Raw genomic sequence first — 24,017 nt, 5'->3', positions numbered from 1 at the left:
GTCGCGGTCATACACGAGAAAATACCATGCTGACCTCTCTCGAGTGTAATCGACGTCGCGGTGCTAGTTAAGTGATCGCGATGGTAGTTGTGTATCCGTGGGGATTATTTGTAGTTGTTCACGTACAAATCCGCGTTGAGGAGCAGCCGAATCTAATCTGTAGATTGCAGGTCTACCTGACGATCTTGTCACGGTGGATATTTTGTGTGTGGTAACACTCCAAATAGGATCAGTCGCTCTCGCTTTACCACCTTCAAGTTCACCAGGCTCATATAAATATCTGACTGTGACATCACCCAATATTTTCTGTTTTTCAACATCTTTTCGTTGTGTTGGTATATTTTTTTTCGTAATTGCGCTAATGGGTTTCATGTTGGTTGTTCGTGTGATCTCATTATTTAATGCAGCTATCACGTTTGGTAATCTTGCAACCCATTCGCGAGATCTTTTATCCTGAATAAATTCCTTTGCATATTGATATCCAAATAACCGCTCGGCAAGTGTTCGATTAAATCGCTCAACAATTGCCTGATCACGGTGAATTGCAGTATGCCCTCGTCGTATTTTGGTATTATGTTGTTTCATCAACGATGATACTGGACCAAGAAATTCCTTACCAGGATCAACCTGTAGTAGCTGTGGCCATCGCAGACCACCTCGTGGTTCACCACCTCGTTGATAAATTCGTTCAAACGCATCGGCTACTTCAGATGATGTTTTCGTCGATCACGGTTCTGCTTCTTTATATCTACTTGCAACATCAACTACGGTTAACGCGTACTTGTACGTTTTTCCACGCACAGTATCATGCGGTAAAAACAGAATATCAGCTTGATGAACTTCATTGGGAACACTGACATCGAAATACGCGTACTGAATTTGTTTAGGACGTGGTAGATAAATTTGCCATATTGCTTGTTTGGATAACCACGTTTTAGCAGTAGGATGTTTAACCGCTGCTGCATCAGCACGTTTACCAATTGCTGCTTTGCCTCTCCAGTATCCTCTCGGTGAATAATAAATCGATTCCATTTATATATTACCATCCCCAAGCGCTAATTTACTTTTCATCGCGGATCTTACTAACCAATTAGCTAATTTTTCTTTGATATTTTTATTTTTTATGGAATCTAGCGCGTGAATTAATTTCACATCCGGAATATGTCTATCTTGTAGATTTTTACTTTTATACGCAACATAATGAGCGTGACAAGCTCGATCAATAGCGTTTATTGGTTCCTCGCCTGGTTTTGGTTGATCTTGATTATCGAGCCTGATATCAAGTCTGGTACCAGGACCGCAATAATTATATCCTGGTAGATGTTTTTCTCCGCTGTATTTAGCCCATGGAGCACCTGGAAACTTTGACATCAAATTAGCAACATCACCACCGCGCTTATTAGGTAAAAACGAAAATTTCTTCCTACCGCACACAGAACATTTTTCACCATACGCTATTTTTTCATTTTTTGTTGTAACCGTAGCTAAATCAACAGTTGGAGTTTTAAATCTACAGCGTAAACAATATAAACTCATGTTATAATATATATGGATATAATTGATTTCTCAGCGACAAGAAAACGAGAACCTGTTAAGCATCATCCTGCGCTACCGAATTCCATCAGAATGATTATCATAGGACCATCTGGATCGGGTAAGACGCAGTTATTACTTAATCTGATAATGAGATGGTTGAAATGGGATAAATTATATTTAGTAGCACCATCCGCTGATGATCAACGATGTTATGATGTACTTAAAGATTTTAGTGAAAACGCGCGATTACTGGACGAGGGTAATGATGTTATAGAGTTTATAACCGATATTGATGAAGCACCGTCCGTAGATGTTTTAGACGGATTTATTAATAATTTAGTTGTATACGACGATGTGATGCTAGATAAACAATCAAATCCAGCCAGAATATTTTCCCGAGGTAGACATAAAAATACAGATGTGATCTATGTTACTCAACGATATACACAAATACCAAAAGTGACCAGGGACAACTGCAACATTTTAGTTGTGTTTAATGGCGTAGACACACACACGCTGAGAAATATTCATCAAACTTGGTGTGGTGGTGATATGGATATAATTAAATTCAGAAATTTCTTCTCACGAGCGCAAGCTACTCCGCATGGATTTATAACAATAAATTTACATGATCCAAGAACAAGATATCGTGTAGGTCTTGATAAAATCTTTTAATTAATAGCAGCAGAGAGGGCACCTACCAATGTTGGTCGTCCAGTAATTAAACAAAAAAAATAAATAAACACGTAGAGTACTTTATTTTTCAGCTACCTTTTCGATAGGGTTTTATTGATGGGGTTGGTTTCAACAAAAAATAAAATCATCTCAAGGAAACGTTTATTTGTGAAAATCTGGACCTTTCTACAGATTTTATTTTTTTTTGTTTGTTTTATTTGTTTGTCGGAATCATTTGGTCTGTTCACCCTCTCTGCTGCTCAGAAGTATTTAAAGCTTAAATGCTTTATACTGATTACCAGTGCAAATCAAATTTGTAACTGACATGGTTTTGTAGATTTAATGCCATTTTTCAGCATGTTATACATGGTGGCCAGTATATCTGTTGGAGGAAGAACCTGGCAAAACACCGGTAAGAACTACTGATCCATGGAAAGCTACTCTGGTAAGCTTTCTCACATACCCACATTGGCCGAGCCTAAGACTCGAACCCACATCAGCTAAGGTAGGTGTCATGTCACTGATCTGTGATGGCAAGCACCCTAGACCACTTGGCCACCAGGTGGCCCAAATTGGTAATTGAAACAGATATATTAAGCAATTAAGCAAAGGAAGATAATGTGCCCAGAGTTTTTCATATGGTATTTTGTGATTCTGAAATTGCACTAAATCCTATCCATTATCTTATCCATTCATATGTGTACCTATAAATTTTGATCCAGAACTGTATCAGCTAATGTACTGAATGATGCTAAATGTACTGTTGTAAAGTTTTTTAACTTCAGCCACTTTAGCATTATACATATATCAGAAATTGTTTTAGATGGAGTTAAACAAAACTTGACAGATAAAAAGTAACTGAGCAATATAAATTAAACAAAGACTCAAAACTTAAAATCAATGTCAAATTTAGATTTTCATAGTGTCCTAGAAATGAGGCCTGTGTGTAGACAATAAGGCCAGTAAAACGAGGACAAATTGAAAAATTAATGTAGCTCAACTATATCATCCAGCAATACCATGGTAAAACATCATGGTAATTGATTTAACTTTTCACATTGCTTAAATAATTACCGTATTTACCGCATATGTTGGGACACCGTATTTGTTGGGACACCATAAATTAATTTTAAAAGTAATTTTTTGTGCACTGTATGTTCTGGGACACATCTTTTTTTCGAGTCGTAAGTTGTGGGACACCTTTTAAATCATTCGAAAATTACATGTCGGAAATTGAAATCCAACTGAAATTTTATTTTTTAAATATAAAACTGTACTTGAGATAAAACTCTTTAATCCACTGCAGCAGCGTCTCATCAACACAACCCTTCTCCTGCACACGTACGGTCTATTATTTTGGTACATGAATACTTTGTTAACTTTCTCATACCGTGAAAAATTGTTGGAGGCAACACACCACCTGAAGTGGAAACTGCAAGAACAAAAGGAAGATTTTTTTTTCAAATCTCCACTAGTCTTGCTAATTCTCACACTTTTGATGCCCATCTTATCGTCAGTCCATCCAGGAATGCGATCAAAGTACACTAGAGTTTCATCCATGTTAATGATCATATTGTCGGCGAAATGATCTGTTTCTCTTCTGGCAATCACGAATTCATCACGTGATTTTATTTTCTCCAAATCTTCTGGATGATGCTGGGTCATCGATGTTCGCGCACGAAGCACTATATTGTGCAACTTTAAAAACTGTTCCATTGTTTTACTTTATTGTCAAACTTTTTGTGAATACTGTTGAAAAGGAACCAAAGTTAGCTTCCATATCTTGGTCGTCTTTGTATATTCAAAGCTAAAAAATAAATCGGCACACTTAAAAGAATCCAGTAGTCGGCATCTGAGGTCAGCTTGCTTTGCAATAAAATAACCATTGTATTGATATCCTTTAAAAAAAATTCGGCTTCCGAGTCCAAAGTCGGCTTCCAACGTCTGCTTGCTTTGTAATAAAAATAACCTTTGTCTTTGATGTCCTGTCGGCAAGTTCAAAGACGTTTACTGCTGGTTGCCTGTTGTGTTTATTTACCACCAGGGCTTATATGTGCTTGGCATCTTTAGTAATAATTAATACAAAGGTGCACTGATGTCTGCGGATAAATATTAATGATACTTATGTAACCCACGCTGGCGAAAAGATTGTCATTTGCACTCAAGTGAATGTGTTTTAAAATAATGATTTTTATTTACAAGATGCTGGCAAACAGTATAGTTCTCTTCTGGCCTTAACGAATTCATCACATGATTTTACTTTCTCCAAATATTCTGGGTGACGCTGGGTCATCGACATCTGTGCACAAAGCACTATATTGTGTCACTTTGAAATTTGTTCCATTGTTTCAATTTATGCTTCCATATCCCGGCCGTCTTTGTATATTCAAAAAAAAAAAAAAAAAAAAATCGGCTCACTTCACAGAATCCATAGTCAACTTCCGATGTCGGCTTGCTGTGCAATAAAATAACCTTTGTATTGATATCCTTTACAAAATAAAGTAACCGGGGTCGGCTTCTGAGATCGCCGCTTTGTAATAAAAATAACCTTTTGTCTTTGATGTCCTGTCGGTAGGTTCAAAGGAGTTAACTGCTTGCTGCCAGTCGTGTTTATTCACCACCAGGGCTTATGTGTGCTTGTTATAGTAAGGATAATTATGTAACCCTAGCTGGTGAAAAGACTGTCACTTGTGAAGGTGTTTTCAAATGATTTTTTTTTTGCGAGATATTGTCATACAGTAGACCTGGATATAATTCAATCTTGATTATTTTGCAACCAACACCGTGTCATGCGTGAATGGCGTCTTCAAGATATCAGTTGACTATTTCCCTCTTGTATGCGATTTTGTTGGCTCCAGTTTTCAGTCGGATAACATGTTCAAACCTTTGAACACAACCACACACAATTGTTGCTCATTGTTCATGTCAGTGAACAACATGGCGTGTGGTATCGGACATAATTGATACACGCTACAGTATGGATGCCTGCTCTACTTAATACGGATTTCGTGGAAATGTTTTATTCTTTAATGCTCATGTTGAAAAAAAGGAATAAATGATAACAACACAAGGTTAGTTTCTTTCTTTTTATAATCAATTAAGCGTTTTATTTATCTATTTTATTGCGACGTGCAGTTGGGGAGGGGGGAGCACAAATGCAATATCAATTTATTTCGTTCTTACGTCTTGGGACATATGACCAAAGTGAAAAAATGTTTCACCATAAGTTCTGGGACAGGAAAAAAAATAATTATTTTATCGTGTCCCAACATATGCGGTAAATACGGTATATTGGCTATTTCCCATTTTTGTGGAGTATCATTCCGATGATAGTCACAAAACAAAAACATTTATTCCTTTGGGAATAGTAGGATTGTCTCCAATCCATGAATTTTAATGCCATCCAAACTTTCATATTTTGCCAAACCACAAAAATGTATGACCATAAAATTAAAACAAGTCACAGTGTTTCAATAAAAGGATTGTTTAGTGAGCTATAAATACTGTATGATTTTATTTACCAAATAGACATTGTCCCATCAGCAATATTGTTTTATGACAAATATATGATACAGTGTTCAGTAAACCTTATTGTTGTTTTTATCTTTATCTAAGTAATAATGTTTTTGTGTTGAGGGAGTATTAAATAATTGTTGTGACACTATGTTATTATAGAAATTAGACTGACTATTCCAGCCTCTATGCATTGTTTAACCTTGTAAAGATATATGAGGATAAATAATAATAATAACAATAAAGTACATTTTTATAATAAAAACTTTAACTATGCCCATTTTGAAGTGTAAAACAAACTAACCCTTTCAAATTCCATCTTAAACACCCACATTCCTTGGAAAAATCCTGTGATTTTAATTGGCAGGAAAAATCTTTTTTCCCCATGTTATAGTAAAAGCTACTTCATCATTTAATTGCCATTAAGCTGCAGAAATTATATTATGACTCAAGGGCCTGGACTCACAAAAACTATCCATTTTTACCATGCACTTAAAAAAATAGATTAATATGTTGATTACAATTCTGGTGAGGTGGGTGGGTGGGGAGTCCAACAGGGTGCATACATTAATTTGTAACTAGGATGTTTCCTGCCCAGCATTTCTGCAAACAGTATTTTAGAATTTAAATAATGGTACTGGTCCGCCATATTATTTTTTGTTTGTCTGAAGCTGGAGCTACAATTTTTTAAAATATAAGGTAGCAATTCATGATATCACACAAGGACCACTACTAAACAACCCTTTTATCACAATTAGCCATAATTTTAATCTGTTTATTTCAAATGGTTTTAAAATATTTAAAGAGCTGAGAAAAGTGTGATAGGAAACACAATATATTGACCCATGATCTTCATCTTAAGGATAGCATCCCCAAATTACAGTACCTAATTATGATGTGTATGTGTATATGCAAATTACAGTACCTAATGATGATGTGTATGTGTATATGCAAATTACAGTACCTAATGATGGTGTGTATGCGTATATGCAAATTACAGTACCTAATGATGATGTGTATGTGTGTATGCAAATTACAGTACCTAATGATGTGTATGTGTATATGCAAATTACAGTACCTAATGATGATGTGTATGTGTATATGCAAATTACAGTACCTAATGATGATGTGTATGCATATATGCAAATTACAGTACCTAATGATGGTGTGTATGTGTATATGCAAATTACAGTACCAAATGATGGTGTGTATGTATATATGCAAATTACAGTACCTAATGATGATGTGTATGTATATATGCAAATTACAGTTCCTAATGATGATGTGTATGTATATATGCAAATTACAGTACCTAATGATGATGTGTATGTATATATGCAAATTACAGTTCCTAATGATGATGTGTATGTATATATGCAAATTACAGTTCCTAATGATGATGTGTATGTATATATGCAAATTACAGTTCCTAATGATGATGTGTATGTATATATGCAAATTACAGTACCTAATGATGAGGCCGAGTGGTCTAAAGTGCTATCCATCACAGATCACTGCGATCTCACCTCTGTCTGCATGGGTTCGAGTCTATGATTCGACCAATGTGGGTATATTGAGAAAGCTTGCCAGTAGCTTCTCGTGGGTTGGTGGTTCTTCCCGGGGTTTTCCCGGGTTCTTCCTCCACCATTAGTACTGGCCGCCATACATAGCCTATGGTGTGCAGAAAAATGGTGTTAATCCCCACAACAACAACAACAACCTAATGATGATGTATATGTATATATGCATATGCAAAGTTTTATTTCATATTATTCATATATTTCATTCCATAGTTATCAAATGGATTTCAACTTTTTAAGTGGAAATAAGAACAGTAATGAACATAGTACAGCATGTAAACGTTTTATAGGAGTAAAATAGAGGAGTTTTTCACCAACGGATAACCCTCTTTTGTTTGATAGAGATGAGCTAAGAAAATCTAATCTTTCCTTATAATAGGTTTGCCTCTTCTATGAAATCTCTGTAACATTTTGGGGATAAGGTAATATAATAAAGTAGTCAGTCTGTTAATTTCTTTGAGTTTCATTTTGATTTGTATACATTATTTGAGCTTGAAATTCCTTGACACTGGGGGTCATCATAAATTAACAGAAAACAATATTAGCACCTATTTATAGAATAGTTCCTCACCTGGCGTTTGATACATATTTTGTATCAAGTGAGGACTTGGTAACATTATTATTAGAATACAAGGGAAGTTTTTGGGTGAAAAATATTGTATGAGAGAAAGAGACATTCTATTGTACCCACTTGGGCCATGTCATTAAACTTGTTTTAAAATACAGAGATTGCCTACTTCTGTATTTTGGAAGTTCTATAGCTATTCTCGCCACCTCAAGCTACAGATTTTTCATTTTTTCTGAATCGATCAATGAACATATATGTACCAGACTACACTGGCTTATTTGAAGATAGGCCTGATATAAGTTACATGTAGTTTTGATAAAGTTTGCCTGCTAAGTTTGTATTTTAGTCTTTGAAGATTAGTTATTTGAGATGATGTCATTTTTAAAATGCTATCACTGTGACAAGTCCATTGGTATTTGATGAGAGTAATAATCCTAGATGGCAATAAGAATCCGCATATTTAACTTCAAGATTGTCAAAAACAAGTTCAGTAATATTTGTTACAATATTTGGGGTGAAAACATAGCTACCGTTTTTTTCTGGATTATACTTTAATAGCCATTGCTTGGACCAATTATGCAGTTTTTATTAGATCATTATTCATGACAAGCTCTATTTTAGCACAATAAGGGTACGAATAATGAAGAGAAGACTTCAAAAAGAGAGTGAGAGAGCTCGTACCATTGGCATTATCACTTACATAAATTAGAAATAAACAAGTGCCCTCACATAGCAGTTACCTTTTAAGATGGATTTTACAGCAATAAGTTTATGATCCAAACAAAATTGATTGATTTATTTTGTGCTGTCAGCTTATCAGTAAAAAAATCTCCCTAATAATTTAAAAAGACTTGAAGATAATTTTCAATAGAAAGTACACTGAATGAATCTACTATGAGACTTACTTGTAGCTGCCAAATTGCAGAAAAATTTGAATTTAAATTTGTAATAGGAGAAATAAATAAAAATTGTTCGAAGTCTTTATTACTCCTCATAATAAAACTGAAAAATGACTAATTTCCTAATACTGCACTAGCTTGAACCTGGAACATTTACATAAACCAACATGTAGACTTGCCATTAAGCAGAGTCCAGTCCCAAATCTGCCATCATATAATGTGCCAGCAGATCTGTGTCTATGCAGCTTGTTAGGAGTAATCGCTACAACAAGTAATATGGCCTCTGGCAACAGCAGATCAGGGCCTAAGTTGTTTGCAGGTAGGCTCTGCTTAAAAGTAAGTCAATGTGGTAAACTCAAGAAACTTGTCAATCCCAAAAAACAAATTGAATGCTGCACATCAGGAATATAAATCTCTAAACAACCATGAAAATTTCAACGTTGTAGTCATGGTTAAAACAAGAACACAGATGTAAGCTTAATCAGCAGAATTGTCACGGAATGGTGTAAATGTTGTTAATTAAATACATGTACTCGGGTTTCGTTTCTTTTTCTCTGTACAACGATACCCGAGGGTGATTATAATATGGTCTATGTATTTCGAAATCGTGAGTACGATTCGTCCTGTGCCACACGTGCAAGGTGCCTTTGATAAAGAATAACGAAAATTCTAAAGGTATAAATACGTTACTACATGTAAAGGACCTTTACAATACTAATGGTTTTGTCAGCAAGCGGCCTGCTAAAAGGATTCGCACAACTCCAGCTGTAGGGGTAGGTAATTTTTGGGTTTTAAGTGATAACTAGTGTATTACCATATTTGCCTTTGCATGTTTGTTATAGTTTTCTTTACATACCATAATGCGTGCATTTTTTATTCTTATTGCGACGTAGTGCAGGACTTATATTAGTAATGTAAAGCTACATTTTTTAAAAGAATTGTTTACTATTGTCTTATCAAGCAGGGTTAGGTTTACTATTGAACCTCTGTTTTGTAATTGCCATAATAATATAATCTTTTTAACTTACCATGTATAACGTCCTTACGTTATGTCTGTATCAAGTTTAGTACACTGTATCGGGTATATTTTCAGCTGAGTGAGTGAGTGAGTGTTTTGATGGTAGGAATATCCGGGGTGTCCGGTGTTGTCAGAGTGTAGAAACGTCCGTGTGTCCGGAGCGTTTAAGGTGCCGGAGCGTCTAATGTCTAGCGTCCGGAATGTCAAGAGTGACTAAGGTGACCCAGCTGTAGAGCCGTCAAAGGACCAGGGGGTCCGGAGGGTCTAATATTTCAAGTGATCATAGTATTCCGAGGGTCCGGAGTCTATAGTGGTTGTGAAATTGATTCCGAGGAGCTGTGGAGCGGATATGGTGCACGGGTGACGGAGTGCATCTCCACACATGTATTTTTAGCTGTATGCTAATTTTGGGTTAGTAAGACCCAGTGTATTATTCAGGACTGGAAGGATAGATTGTATATCCGTTCTTGTTTAGTGACATAATTTCGCTACCTGAGCGAATACATTTTTTTTACTATGTGTAAACGCTTACATTGTTCACTATTTGAGTGAACTATATTCATCTTTCCATTATTGAATCATTTGTGAAATCATTTATCCTGTATTTTAGGGTTACTGAACTAAATTTATTTGTATATTTTTTTCATCTTTGAAACTGTGCGTTTTTTTGTTAAATAGATCCAATATTTGGATTATAAATACGCACACATCTTCATAATCCACTATTCATATAAATCGCCACATTAAATCATATATATGTGTCGTCATTACGTGTTCTGTTGTTAATCCGAAATATCCCACCCGGTTATCTTGTTACAAATGGTGTCAGAAGTGGGATCATTTCGGATATAACAGAGCACTGAAATTGTTTTATTATATTTGTATGCTTTCTGTGTGTTTCAGATGCGTTTGACAAAGCACCAAGGTTAGGTAGATACCTAATATTACTTTATTTTTTGTATTTAATATTTTTGTTGCATTTCGTGAAAGAAAATACGGTTTGTGGTAATTACGTGGTTTGTATAAAACTGCACTTTAAGGTTGGTCACCACCAAACTTTTGAAATGTCTTCTATGAAAGAACTGGTAGAACTGGGGAAACAGTTTGGTTATGAGGGGGAGTCCCTTAGAAATTTCGTTCGTGAAGAACAAGCGCGGGAGAGGGACCAAAGATTAAAGGAGAGGGAATTAGAAAGGGAAAAAATGGAAACCCAGAAGGAAATGATAGAACTAGAGAAACAGGCTGGGAGGGAATTAGAAAGGGAAAAAAGGGAAACCCAGAAGGAAATGATAGAATTAGAGAAGGGTAAGATAGAACTAGAGAAACAGGCTGAGAGGGAAAGGATAGAATGGGAAAGGGAAGCAGACAGGGAGGAGAAGTTAGAAAGGGAAAAACAGGTAAGGTTAGAAACTTTAGAGATGGAAGATAGAAATCGGCAGAGGGAACATCTAAGAAATTCTGAGCTATTGCAAGCTAAAAAAGATGGGGAACATGATATTAAACTGAGAGGTCCAAAATTGCCCCCATTTGAAGACGATAAAGATAATATGGATAGTTATCTAAATAGGTTCGAGAGGTATGCTACGGTACAAAAATGGAAGAAAGACGATTGGCCGCTCCATCTTAGCGCGTTATTGAAAGGTAAAGCGTTAGACGTGTATTCGCGTTTATCCACGGCCGATTCGCTCAATTACCCCGTGTTGAAAGAGGCACTTCTCAAGAAATATGAACTAACCGAGCAAGGGTTTCGCAAGAAGTTTAAGTATAGTAAACCAGAGAGAGGCGAAACATTCACACAGTTCGTCAGTAGGACTTGCAATTATTTGCAGCGATGGGTGGAATGTGGTAAAGTCGTCAAGACATTTGAGGGTCTTGTCGATTTCTTGCTTCGTGACCAATTGTTAACAACTTGTGGCAAGGAGTTATATTTATTCTTGAAGGAAAGATCCTTCAAAAATGTACATGAAATGGCCACACAGGCGGATTTGTTCGCCGAAGCTCGGGGAGGTTCGCAGAATGTCATCACGCGAGATGTCAAAGGTGGGAATCAGGTCAACGACAGAAAACCCAGGGAACCTGAAAAATCTGGTAGGAGTAACCAGGGGAAGCGGAGTGACATGCAATGTTTCATTTGCAAGGAAGTGGGTCATATCTCCCACTATTGTCCTAAGCGGAAGGGACCAGTCCAGAAAGTAGCGGTAGCCATTAGAGGCAGAAGATCGGTAAAGGGAAAACTTAATGTTTCCCAGCAAGTTAAGCGGAAAGCGGTGCGTGAACCGGTGGTGCGTTCAGAGATCAGTCGCGATGTGATCCAATCAATCGGCACGTGTATTTTTCCAGAGGCACGGGTGCCGACCACAAACGGCACTGTTAACGGACAAGAAGTCACCGTTCTACGAGACACGGGATGCACTACTGTAGTCGTGAAACGGAGCTTAGTTCGCGATGATCAATTGCTTGGGTTTAAATCACCTTGCATGTTGCTTGACCAGACAATCGACCACGTTCCATTTGCAAGGATAATGATAGATACACCTTTTTTGACCGGGACTGTGGAAGCTTTATGCGTAGCCAACCCGATCTATGAACTGACGATTGGCAACGTACCGGGTTCTAGACTCCCAACCATAGCAGATTTCCGATTCCCTATCATCCAGGCAGTGCAAACTAGGGCTCAGGTAAAGGAGGAAAATAAACCTTTGCGTAAGTTAAAAGTACCGGAAGCCATTACTGATATATCCCGCGAAGAATTCCAAAATGAGCAAAAACGTGACGCGTCTTTACGTGTAACCTCTGAGAAGGCATTAACGGGTACTGTGAGAAAGTGTAAGAACGGGGGTTCCTCTAAATTCCTTGTTCGAAAGGGTTTAATGTACAGGGAATACTCTACATCGGATAGGAAGTTCTTGCAATTAGTGGTTCCCCAGAAATTTAGGGCACATGTACTAAAGGTCGCGCACGAGTCGAGTATGGCAGGTCATTTAGGCGTAAAGAAAACAACGGATAGGGTATTAAGAGAATTTTATTGGCCTGGCGTCAATAGCGACATAGCGCGGTTCTGTCGCTCGTGCGACGTTTGCCAGAAGACGATCTCTAAGGGCAGGGTAACTAGAGCACCGTTAGGTCAGATGCCCTTGATAGATACTCCGTTCAAACGAGTAGCCATCGACATTGTAGGACCAATATTTCCGCATACAGATCGGAAAAACCGATACATCTTGACACTGGTAGATTACGCTACCAGATATCCAGAAGCCATAGCTTTGCCATCAATTGAAACCGAACGTGTAGCCGAAGCGCTCGTAGACATGTTCAGCAGGGTCGGAGTGCCCGAAGAGGTTCTTACGGATTGTGGAGCGCAATTCACCTCAGATCTTATGGCAGAAATTAGTAGGTTGTTGTCCCTTAAACAGTTACGCACAACACCTTACCATCCTATGTGCAATGGATTGGTCGAGAAATTCAACGGCACATTGAAGCAAATGTTGCGGAGAATGTGTGCGGAAAGACCGAAGGATTGGGATAGATATATGAACGCCCTTCTGTTCGCATATCGTGAGGTTCCTCAGGAAAGCTTGGGTTTCTCCCCGTTTGAACTATTGTACGGTAGGACAGTTCGTGGTCCTATGCGCATACTTCGTGAACTGTGGACAGACGAGGTCGCGGACGAAGAAGTTAAGACCACATACCATTACATAGTTGATTTGCGCGAAAGATTAGAAAGTACTTGTCAAATGGCGCAAGACGAACTCGCGAAATCTAGTCGTAGGTACGCCAAGTACTACAACCGAGGAACTCGGAGTAGAAAATTTGACGTAGGCGATCAAGTGTTGGTGCTTCTCCCAACGAATAACAACAAGCTGCTAGTCCAATGGAAAGGGCCATATGAAGTCAGACAGGTGAAAGGCGAAATGGATTATATCATTGATATGGAGGGGAAGTCCAAAACATTTCATGCCAATATGCTTAAACTCTACGTAGCGAGACCTGGACAAACGATTGGTAAAGGGATTTTGAATGTAGTATGCGTTGCGGTGATAGAGGATAGGTCTGGTGACGAAGCGGAATTCGTCCCCAGCACAGAAATACCCCTTGAATACCGCATGGACGTTGGTAAAGAAAGTATTGACCAGATAAATATATGCCCTGAGTTATCGGAGGGTCAACGTACACAGATTATGGAGGTTTTGTCCAAATATCCAGATGTGTTCACGGACAGACCAGGCTGTACGGGTCTAATTCGACACGAGATCAAATTGAATACCACTGATCCTATCAGGATTAAAGGATATCCGATACCCTTTAATGCACGGGAGACAATCAGCGAAGAAGTGATGAAAATGTTAGACCAGGGAGTGATCGAACCTTCAAACTCCCCATACTCGTCCCCCGTGGTGTTAGTCAGAAAGAAAGACGGGACCAACCGGTTTTGCATCGACTTTCGGCAATTAAACAAGATCACCGTATTTGATGCAGAACCAATGCCAGATATGGAAAGTGTATTTTCAAAATTGGCAGGTCATAAATACATTTCCAAATTAGATCTAAGCAAGGGATATTGGCAGATACCCATCGCCGATAATGTCCGCGAGTTAACGGCATTCGCGACTCCCAAAGGACTGTTTCAATTTAAAGTTATGCCTTTCGGTTTAGTCAACGCCGGTGCGTCGTGCGTTCGTCTCATGCGCAAATTATTAAACGGCACGGAAAACGTCGACAGCTTCGTAGACGACATCTTTGTTTACACGCATACATGGGATGAACATGTTAAGGTATTACGGGATCTGTTCGATAGACTTCACATTGCAAACCTTTCAGTTAGGCCTACTAAGTGTAGCATAGGGTATTCCAGTCTGGAATGTTTGGGACACTTGGTAAGTGGACTAGGCCAGTTGCAACCTCATCCAGATAAAATAGGAGCAATCAGGGATGCCCCTAGACCAGAGACAAAAAAACAAGTAAGGTCTTTCCTAGGTCTAATCGGGTTTTATAGGAAATTCGTCCCCAACTTTTCGGCTATTGCCAGCCCATTAACGGATTTGACTAGGAAGGGGCAACCGAATAAAGTTTCATGGGGTGTATGCCAGGAAAAAGCGTTTAACACTCTAAAACACAAACTGGTAAGTGCACCAATTTTAAAGTTGCCGGAAATAGATAAACCTTTTGTACTGAGGACTGATGCGTCCGATACGGGCCTTGGGGCTGTTTTGCTACAGGAGCAAGGGGGGATGAAATTGCCCATTGCTTATGCAAGTAGGAAATTGCTCCCTAGAGAGGAAAAGTACTCCGTGATTGAAAAGGAGTGCCTAGGTTTAGTATGGGGAATAGGAAAATTCCATACATATCTTTTTGGGAGGGAGTTTACCTTGCAAACGGACCATCAGCCGCTTTTATATTTGAATAAAGCAAAGGTCACCAATGCAAGATTGATGCGTTGGGCGTTGTCTTTGCAACCATACAGTTTTCGAATCGAGGCAATTCGAGGATCAGAAAATGTGGGAGCTGATTTTTTAAGTAGGGTGTAATTAGCAAATCATTTCGTTCGGTCTGAAAATTGGAAGTTTTAATAATGATTCATTGTTCACATTCCGTGATTGTTCTAAAAGTGATACCACTTTTTTTTAGGGGGGAGGTATTGTCACGGAATGGTGTAAATGTTGTTAATTAAATACATGTACTCGGGTTTCGTTTCTTTTTCTCTGTACAACGATACCCGAGGGTGATTATAATATGGTCTATGTATTTCGAAATCGTGAGTACGATTCGTCCTGTGCCACACGTGCAAGGTGCCTTTGATAAAGAATAACGAAAATTCTAAAGGTATAAATGTAAAGGACCTTTACAATACTAATGGTTTTGTCAGCAAGCGGCCTGCTAAAAGGATTCGCACAACTCCAGCTGTAGGGGTAGGTAATTTTTGGGTTTTAAGTGATAACTAGTGTATTACCATATTTGCCTTTGCATGTTTGTTATAGTTTTCTTTACATACCATAATGCGTGCATTTTTTATTCTTATTGCGACGTAGTGCAGGACTTATATTAGTAATGTAAAGCTACATTTTTTAAAAGAATTGTTTACTATTGTCTTATCAAGCAGGGTTAGGTTTACTATTGAACCTCTGTTTTGGAATTGCCATAATAATATAATCTTTTTAACTTACCATGTATAACGTCCTTACGTTATGTCTGTATCAAGTTTAGTACACTGTATCGGGTATATTTTCAGCTGAGTGAGTGAGTGAGTGTTTTGATGGTAGGAATATCCGGGGTGTCCGGTGTTGTCAGAGTGTAGAAACGTCCGTGTGTCCGGAGCGTTTAAGGTGCCGGAGCGTCTAATGTCTAGCGTCCGGAATGTCAAGAGTGACTAAGGTGACCCAGCTGTAGAGCCGTCAAAGGACCAGGGGGTCCGGAGGGTCTAATATTTCAAGTGATCATAGTATTCCGAGGGTCCGGAGTCTATAGTGGTTGTGAAATTGATTCCGAGGAGCTGTGGAGCGGATATGGTGCACGGGTGACGGAGTGCATCTCCACACATGTATTTTTAGCTGTATGCTAATTTTGGGTTAGTAAGACCCAGTGTATTATTCAGGACTGGAAGGATAGATTGTATATCCGTTCTTGTTTAGTGACATAATTTCGCTACCTGAGCGAATACATTTTTTTTACTATGTGTAAACGCTTACATTGTTCACTATTTGAGTGAACTATATTCATCTTTCCATTATTGAATCATTTGTGAAATCATTTATCCTGTATTTTAGGGTTACTGAACTAAATTTATTTGTATATTTTTTTCATCTTTGAAACTGTGCGTTTTTTTGTTAAATAGATCCAATATTTGGATTATAAATACGCACACATCTTCATAATCCACTATTCATATAAATCGCCACATTAAATCATATATATGTGTCGTCATTACGTGTTCTGTTGTTAATCTGAAATATCCCACCCGGTTATCTTGTTACAAGAATAATGAGTTTACTGGGAAATGATTATCATCTATTGTTGTCAGTCTTGTCTGTAACTAAATGACAAACATTCTCTGTAAGTATTAGCCACAATCAAAGAATTTCTCGTTCAGTTTGTTTTGGTCTTTTTATTTAAATAGGTTTTCTGCCATAGCTGACCGGTTGTTATTGTTAAGAGAAACACATTCAGTGTTTGTTTGGAAGATTATGGGATACAGAAAAATGTACTATTATATTTACATTTAATATCACAAAGATACTTTTTTGCAAGATATTTTTGCAGCCAAGATATACTTTCAGGTCCAAAGACAGTCTACCTTGAAATAATCAAGAATCACTTCATTCATTTTGTGATGCAGTGTGATATGATGTTTATGTTTATTTTTTATAAAAAGAAAACACAACTTGATGAAGAATGTGAAATAATATTTTGAAATCTATATTAATCTGATAGAAACAAATCTAAACATGCATTAAAACCAAATTGCAGACTGCATCTTGTATACAGTGTAATAAGTTTTCTATTCATAGCAATTTAAAATGAATACTGTTCATTGCAATCCAGCGTTTAATATTTTCATATTAAATGTAACAACTGTACATTATTTCATGACTTGTATATATATCCATAATTTTTCATTGAAGCATTATGTTCTTTAAACTGATGGTTACTTGCAATACTACTTTACCAATTATTATTATAGTAGTATTATTATTATACTTTTACATAAAAAAACATTTAGGATCATGCACAGATTCCCTTCAACTATAAATCCAAGTAGCATAAAAAATGTGACAACAGTGCTTTCCTTGGTTTTATTTTATTTGCTGAAATATTTTTTCCTTACAAACCGATGTAACACAAGCTGGCAGATTTTTATAACTCTAAACCTGATAATAAGAATTCAGCTAAATTGGTGACATATAACAACATCCATGTTGCTAGACATGTACTATTTCATGTCCATGAATCTGATTTGATGAAGCTACATTTACATAAACTGGATAATTGTTTTCAGTTGCATATCATGGGAGTCAATCCAAAAACCATTCCCAAATTCAAACTTTGGATATAAACAAGTCATATTAGACCTGTACATTTTTTAAAAAAAACATACTTTTAAACAAAATGTACTAATTTTAGATTACATTCCCATACAGAAACTTTTCTAATGCATTCAGATTTATCTTCCTCACTTCACACTCCTGAGCCATCTTGGGTCCAACCAAGAAAAGCTTGGTGTCCAAACAGTTTACAGGTCCATATTTGTCTTTTTTACAGGTCCATATTTGTCTTTGAATTCCAGGTATTCATCTGTAACCTTTGGATAAAGGGCAGCACTTATCACATGTACCTCCTGTACGTGGCGATGCTTCTCCTCCAGTTCCTTCTTCAGTTTATCAAAGTCAACTGAGAGCAATGTTGCACCTGTTCAGCCATTTATCTTGGCTTGTTTTAATAAGATTTAAGCAAAATAATGTATATTTTGTCATAAAAGTGTCTGTTCATTTTGCTTAAAATCTGTTGCTGAGTGCATTTGACAAATCTCCATGCACAGATTATTTATTCAACATTCTGCCAATTCTGAAGTTAGCCTGCCCTTGACTATTATGTAGTTTAATGTCCTAGGTGCTAAGTATATATACCTATTTAGCGGACTGAATGGTCAATCACCTCAGCCCATTTTACCATATGACTTGTACAAATTTAGACTGTTATAACTTCACTAACTTTTCATCCCATTGTGTGTTAATTTTCACAGTAAACCAAAAATTTCTTTTTAGTTAAAAAACATTTTTCAAATAAAATCTTTGATTTAAAAAGAATGAATGGCTTTTTAGTGGTAAGAATGGTTATCTCTGATTTGGCATTTCATTAATTTTGGTACAGTCAAATAAGTCCACCACAAGTATTTGATAATGAGACTTGCCTTTTGAAATCTGTCGTAAGACATGAATAACATTACCATTGCACATCTTTGAAAATTCCAGCTTGATCAGCATACATGTAAACAGGAGAGGCTGTTGTGGGATTTTGGAGCATGGTGATGAATGCAAGGTGGAGACAATGGGCTAATGTATGTTTATAGTATCAAAGATATTAACTGCACCTTACAGCAATGATAAAGTTCATTTATTAGTAATAGTTGATAGTAACCTACTTTTGATCTGAGGCGGCACTACTTACAAAGATACATCCATGTACGACATTTCAGACTGTAAGTGTCAATTTTATTGCATTCCTGAAACTGGTTCATATAGGTTTAGAGTAAAATAGTCACTACAGTGTAAATAAGATGTCAGCAGTAAGCAGTGTAAACATTGTACATGAGAGGTTGACCTGTATTTCACTGAGAAAGTTACTTTTTAAACACAAAAGTAGGTCACAGTGACTTTCTTTCAAAATGGTAACCAGTGACTTAGAAAGATGTATCTAAAGTTTGAAATGCAGTCAAAGGTATGGGTATCTGTAGGACCAAAAAATGAAAGATGAAATAACTGTGAACATGTTTAACAAGAATGCTACATCACAGTGCCTGAGAAACTGATCTATATTCAAAACATAAATGGGTGTATGGACATTGACAGATGGATAAGGATAACATTATCACATTGCTGTAGGCATGGAAAAATCCAATTCCCTTGCAGGGTTAGGTTAAACTGACCCAATTATAGCATCTAAGGCAAAAAGGTATCAAAGATGCATTTCACTTCCCCCATAAGTGCCTCGTGATCCCATGAGATGAGATGACGCTGGTCACGTGGTTGGTCAGAGAACAACGGTTGCATGAAGAGTACAGTTTAGGAGCAAATTAAAGAAGAAAACACCAAAAATTAACAGCGTAACATACGATTTCGGGAGAAAAGTTTGGCAGTCATTGGGTTTGTGCATTCCGAAGCACTAATTTCCGCAAACTGGTTTGCACCTTTGCAGAGGCAAAGTGTTGCAGACAGTTTCCCAACTTTTGCGAGTTTTCAGTGAACTTCAGTGTCAAGAAAATGGAGGGTGCGGACCACCCAAGGCAGTTCCCAGAGGGGACAGGCTTAATGAGTGAAATACTAAAAAATTGTCGCAAACGCAAAGGAAACGTCACAGATGTAAGTACGGTTTCCGGTACGGGTCTGATGGGGAAACGAATGCATTCGCCATCAGCAACTGCCACCATAGGTATGAGGTCTAGTGGGGCACATGTTGGGCGGCTGGGGAAAGCTACATTAAGTCGACCATTACGACAAGAAGACATGACGTCATTGTCTGATACTGGGGCAAGTCTCGTGATTTCTGCCCAAACAATCAATATGGCTACCCTGGATAAAGAATTGGCCATGCAGTGTCAGTTGTGGACACAAAACGCGGATGTTGTGTCCAAAATGCATGCGCGCATGACAAAAATGGAAGAGATCTTGGCGAGTGTTTCTAATAAAACCCAAATGCCAAACACATCAACTGCGGTTTCTGCAGGATCGGCACACCTAGGGCAGTTTGAAAAGGATTTGGACACTGTGCACGATAAAGGGGACGTCGACTCGGATGTGGATGTTGCAGATTTAATTATGCCAGATGCAGATTCCGCTGAGGTCAGTGCAAATGATGATGATGATTTGTTTGCGGACTTGGAAAGTTTTGTCCTGGAACATCAAAAAGCTGGTCCAAATGCGGATGACAAATTAGCGGAAGTCCTCAATAAAGGACTACGTTCTGTGTTAACCTCCGACAAGCTAAAACCCTTGCAGGAGAAGTATCCCAGACCAGGCAATTGTGACAATTTAAAGGTGCCAAGAGTCAATATTGAGGTCTGGAATGCAATGTCAAAACAGGCCAAGAGTGTGGATATACTACTGCAAAAGGGCAAATTTTGGTCCCTACCTTAAGGGCATTGGAATTGTTCAAAAAGCATAGAAACAATCTTCGAGAATTGCCGTTAAATTCAGTTAGGGACCTTGTCATGGATACTTTTAAAATGTCATCATTTTTGTTCAGCGACTTCAATTTTAAGCGTCGTGACTTAATAAAACCTGAGCTAACCGACATGTATCAGCCCATCTGTGCTGCATCGAATCCCATCACAGACTGGCTTTTTGGAGATAACCTGAATGGGCAGGTAACTAAACTAAATGAATCCCAGAAGGCTGGGACTCAGCTGCTGGGAAAAAAGCAACAAGAAGCAGCAAAACGTCAGGTGGCATCAAATTTTAAAAGCAATGTGCCTTTTTTAGGACGTTCTTATTCACGGACCGGACACCTCCGGCACCGAAATTATCAGGGGCAGCAAAATCATCGCTGGAGACAGGGTTTCAAAAAAGTCCAGAAACAAGGAACTGGATTTCTCAAACATCGGAAGGATCAGTAAGATCTTCCCAGGCTATTTGTATGCAGCCTCATGTAAGTACATATGTTTCTTGTATGATCAATACACCTGACAATTTTGTTGCTGGGAAAATTTCAGCATGGTTTGATGCATGGCAGAATATTACTTCTGATCCTTGGATTCTGAATACTGTGAAAGGCTATGAAATAGAGTTTGAACAGCAACCTGTGCAAACATGTATACCTAACCAACTTAAAGTCTCAATAACTGAAAAGAAACAGATAAATGCTGAAATAATTTTTTTGCAAAAGGTATTAATCGTTAAGTTTATTCAAAACCTGGACAGTATTTTTCAAACATTTTCATTAGACCTAAAAAAGATGGGTCTGTGACACTTATTTTGAATTTAAAACAATTCAATACAAATGTTGAGAAGATACATTTTAAAATGGAAACTTTGAAAACAGCTGTTAATGCCATGAGAAAAAATTGTTTCTTTGCATCTGTTGATTTGAAGGATGCCTACTATTCTGTTCCTGTGGCTCAGATACATAGGAAATATTTGCGTTTTCAGTGGTTTGGGAATATATATGAATTTACCTGTTTGCCAAATGGTTTGGCATATGCACCACGCGTTTTCACCAAGCTACTGAAGCCAGTTTTTGCATCATTGAGACAAAAAGGGTTCACAAATGTGGCATACATTGACGATAGTTGTTTGTTAGGGGCATCTTATGATCAGTGTAGGCAAAATGTTATGGAAACAGTTCGTACATTTGATGGCTTGGGCTTAACCGTTCACCCCAGAAAATCTGTGTTTGAACCCACCCAAAAAACAGTATTTGTTGGATTTTTGCTAGACTCTGTCACAATGACTGTCCAACTAACTCAAGATAAAGCAGACAGTATCGTTGCTCATTGTTCTGACATACTGCGGAAACGGAACATCACTATTCGTGAATTGGCTCAACTTGTGGGAATGCTTGTTGCTTGCGAACCAGGCGTAGAGTATGCACCTTTATATTATAAAGATCTAGAACATGAAAAAGATAAATACTTAAAGATACATAAAGGTAATTTCGATGCTTATTTGTCTCTTTCGGAAGAGAGCCGACAGTGTATATCTTGGTGGATATCTAATGTGTCCTCCAGTTATAAAGTGGTTTCACATGGTGAACCACAAGTTGTCTTGACCAGTGACAGCTCCCTTGTTGGTTGGGGGGGAGTAAATCATACAACCAAAGCTGAAACAGGTGGTCATTGGGATCAAGAGGAACAACTGTATCATATTAATTTCTTGGAACTGAAAGCATGTTTTTTGACATTACAATCTTTTTGTTCCAAAGTGACGAACACACATGTGCGCATCTACATGGATAACTCTGTAGCAGTTTCATACGTGAAAAAAATGGGGTGCCGCATTTCTAAACTGCATAAATTATCACGTGATATCTGGCTGTGGTGTACAGTTAGGGGTATCTGGTTAAGTGTTTCTCATTTGCCGGGAACACTAAATTGTGATGCAGATAGATTGTCTAGAAACATAAATGATGATTCTGAATGAAGTTAAGTGCTACAGTCTTCAATGCAATCATTAAAGTGTATGGGCACATACATGTGGATTTATTTGCTTCCAGGCTAAATCACCAAGTTCCGAGTTATGTTTCATACCGACCTGACCCAAAAGCTATAGCAGTTGATGCTTTTTCTTTAAAATGGAATTACAATCGTCATTATTGTTTTCCACCTTTCAGTATGTTGGGAGCAGTGCTGCAAAAAATGGCCCAAGACGAAGCAGATGTTATTTTGGTGGCACCACTATGGACAACGCAACCCTGGCTTCCGAGTCTCCTGCATGCTGTAGTCGGTCCTTGTTTTCTACTGCCATGTCCACAAGACATTCTACACCTGGCACACAATCCACAATGACGACACCCCCTCCAAAAATTGAAGATGGGTGTTTTTCACTTATCAGGACAGCACTCAAAAGTCAAGGATTATCAGAGAGGGCTGCCTGCCTCATCATCAATTCATGGAGAACATCAACTAAAAAACAGTATTGGGGTCATCTCCAAAAGTGGATGCTATTTTCAAATCAGAGACAGATTAATCCATTTGACCCACCTGTGACTATTGTTATAGAGTTTTTAACAGAATTAGTAGATTGAGGTTTAGGTTATAGTTCTGTAAATACAGCAAGATCTGCAATTTCATCATTAGTTAGTCTTACTTCTAAATCCAGACTAAGCAAGAATATTTTACTTAAGAGATTTATGAGAGGAGTGTTCATTGCAAAGCCTTCATTTCCAAAATACACTTTTGTGTGGGATGTGCGGCTTGTGTTTAACTATTTTCTCTCTTTACAAGGCAATGACCAATTATCATTACAGGAACTTACTATGAAGTTAGTCATGCTGCTTGCATTGTTGACAGGACAGAGGTGTCAGACACTTCACCTTATGCAGACAAATGGCATTAAATTTGGTGTAAACAGTGTACAAATACACATTTCTTCATTGCTGAAACAATCTAAACCAGGTAAACACCTGGAACCTTTTGTTTTTGAATCTTATCCTTTTGACAAAAAATTGTGTGTTGTTTCTTGTTTACAGTGTTATTTGCAACGGACTAAGCTTTTGAGAAATTCTGAAACACAGTTATTTATCAGCACACAATCTCCACATAAAAAAGTTGCCAAAAGCACAATATCAAACTGGATAAAGACTGTTATGAGAAAGTCTGGTATTGATACCGCAGTTTTCCAGGCTCATAGCACAAGGGCTGCATCTGTTTCTGCAGCCTGTGCAAAAGGGGTACCATTGGGTACAATTTTGAAGGCAGCTGGCTGGGCTAGTGCCTGTACTTTCAGGAAATTTTATAAGAAGCCTGTTACAGACCAGACTGAATTCAGTACAAAGGTTTTGTCTGCATCCAGAATTGTATAATG

At 37.8% G+C, this 24,017-nt stretch overlaps 1 protein-coding gene across 1 annotated transcript; it reads left to right on the top strand.

Moving 5' to 3' along the window:
• The first annotated feature begins 20,775 nt into the window (after positions 1-20,775).
• On the top strand, positions 20,776-24,017 carry LOC149808365 (uncharacterized). Its single transcript, XM_089950534.1, has 2 exons — positions 20,776-21,144; positions 22,825-24,017. Exons 1-2 carry the CDS (start codon positions 21,133-21,135, stop codon positions 23,236-23,238), a joined length of 426 nt encoding a protein of 141 aa, XP_089806660.1. The 5' UTR covers positions 20,776-21,132; the 3' UTR covers positions 23,239-24,017.

Source organism: Sinohyriopsis cumingii, chromosome 1, assembly GCF_028554795.1.
Source record: "Sinohyriopsis cumingii isolate HCF-2022 chromosome 1, ASM2855479v2, whole genome shotgun sequence".
Lineage (NCBI taxonomy): Eukaryota > Metazoa > Mollusca > Bivalvia > Unionida > Unionidae > Sinohyriopsis > Sinohyriopsis cumingii.
This window is presented reverse-complemented; position numbering and strand designations above follow the sequence as displayed.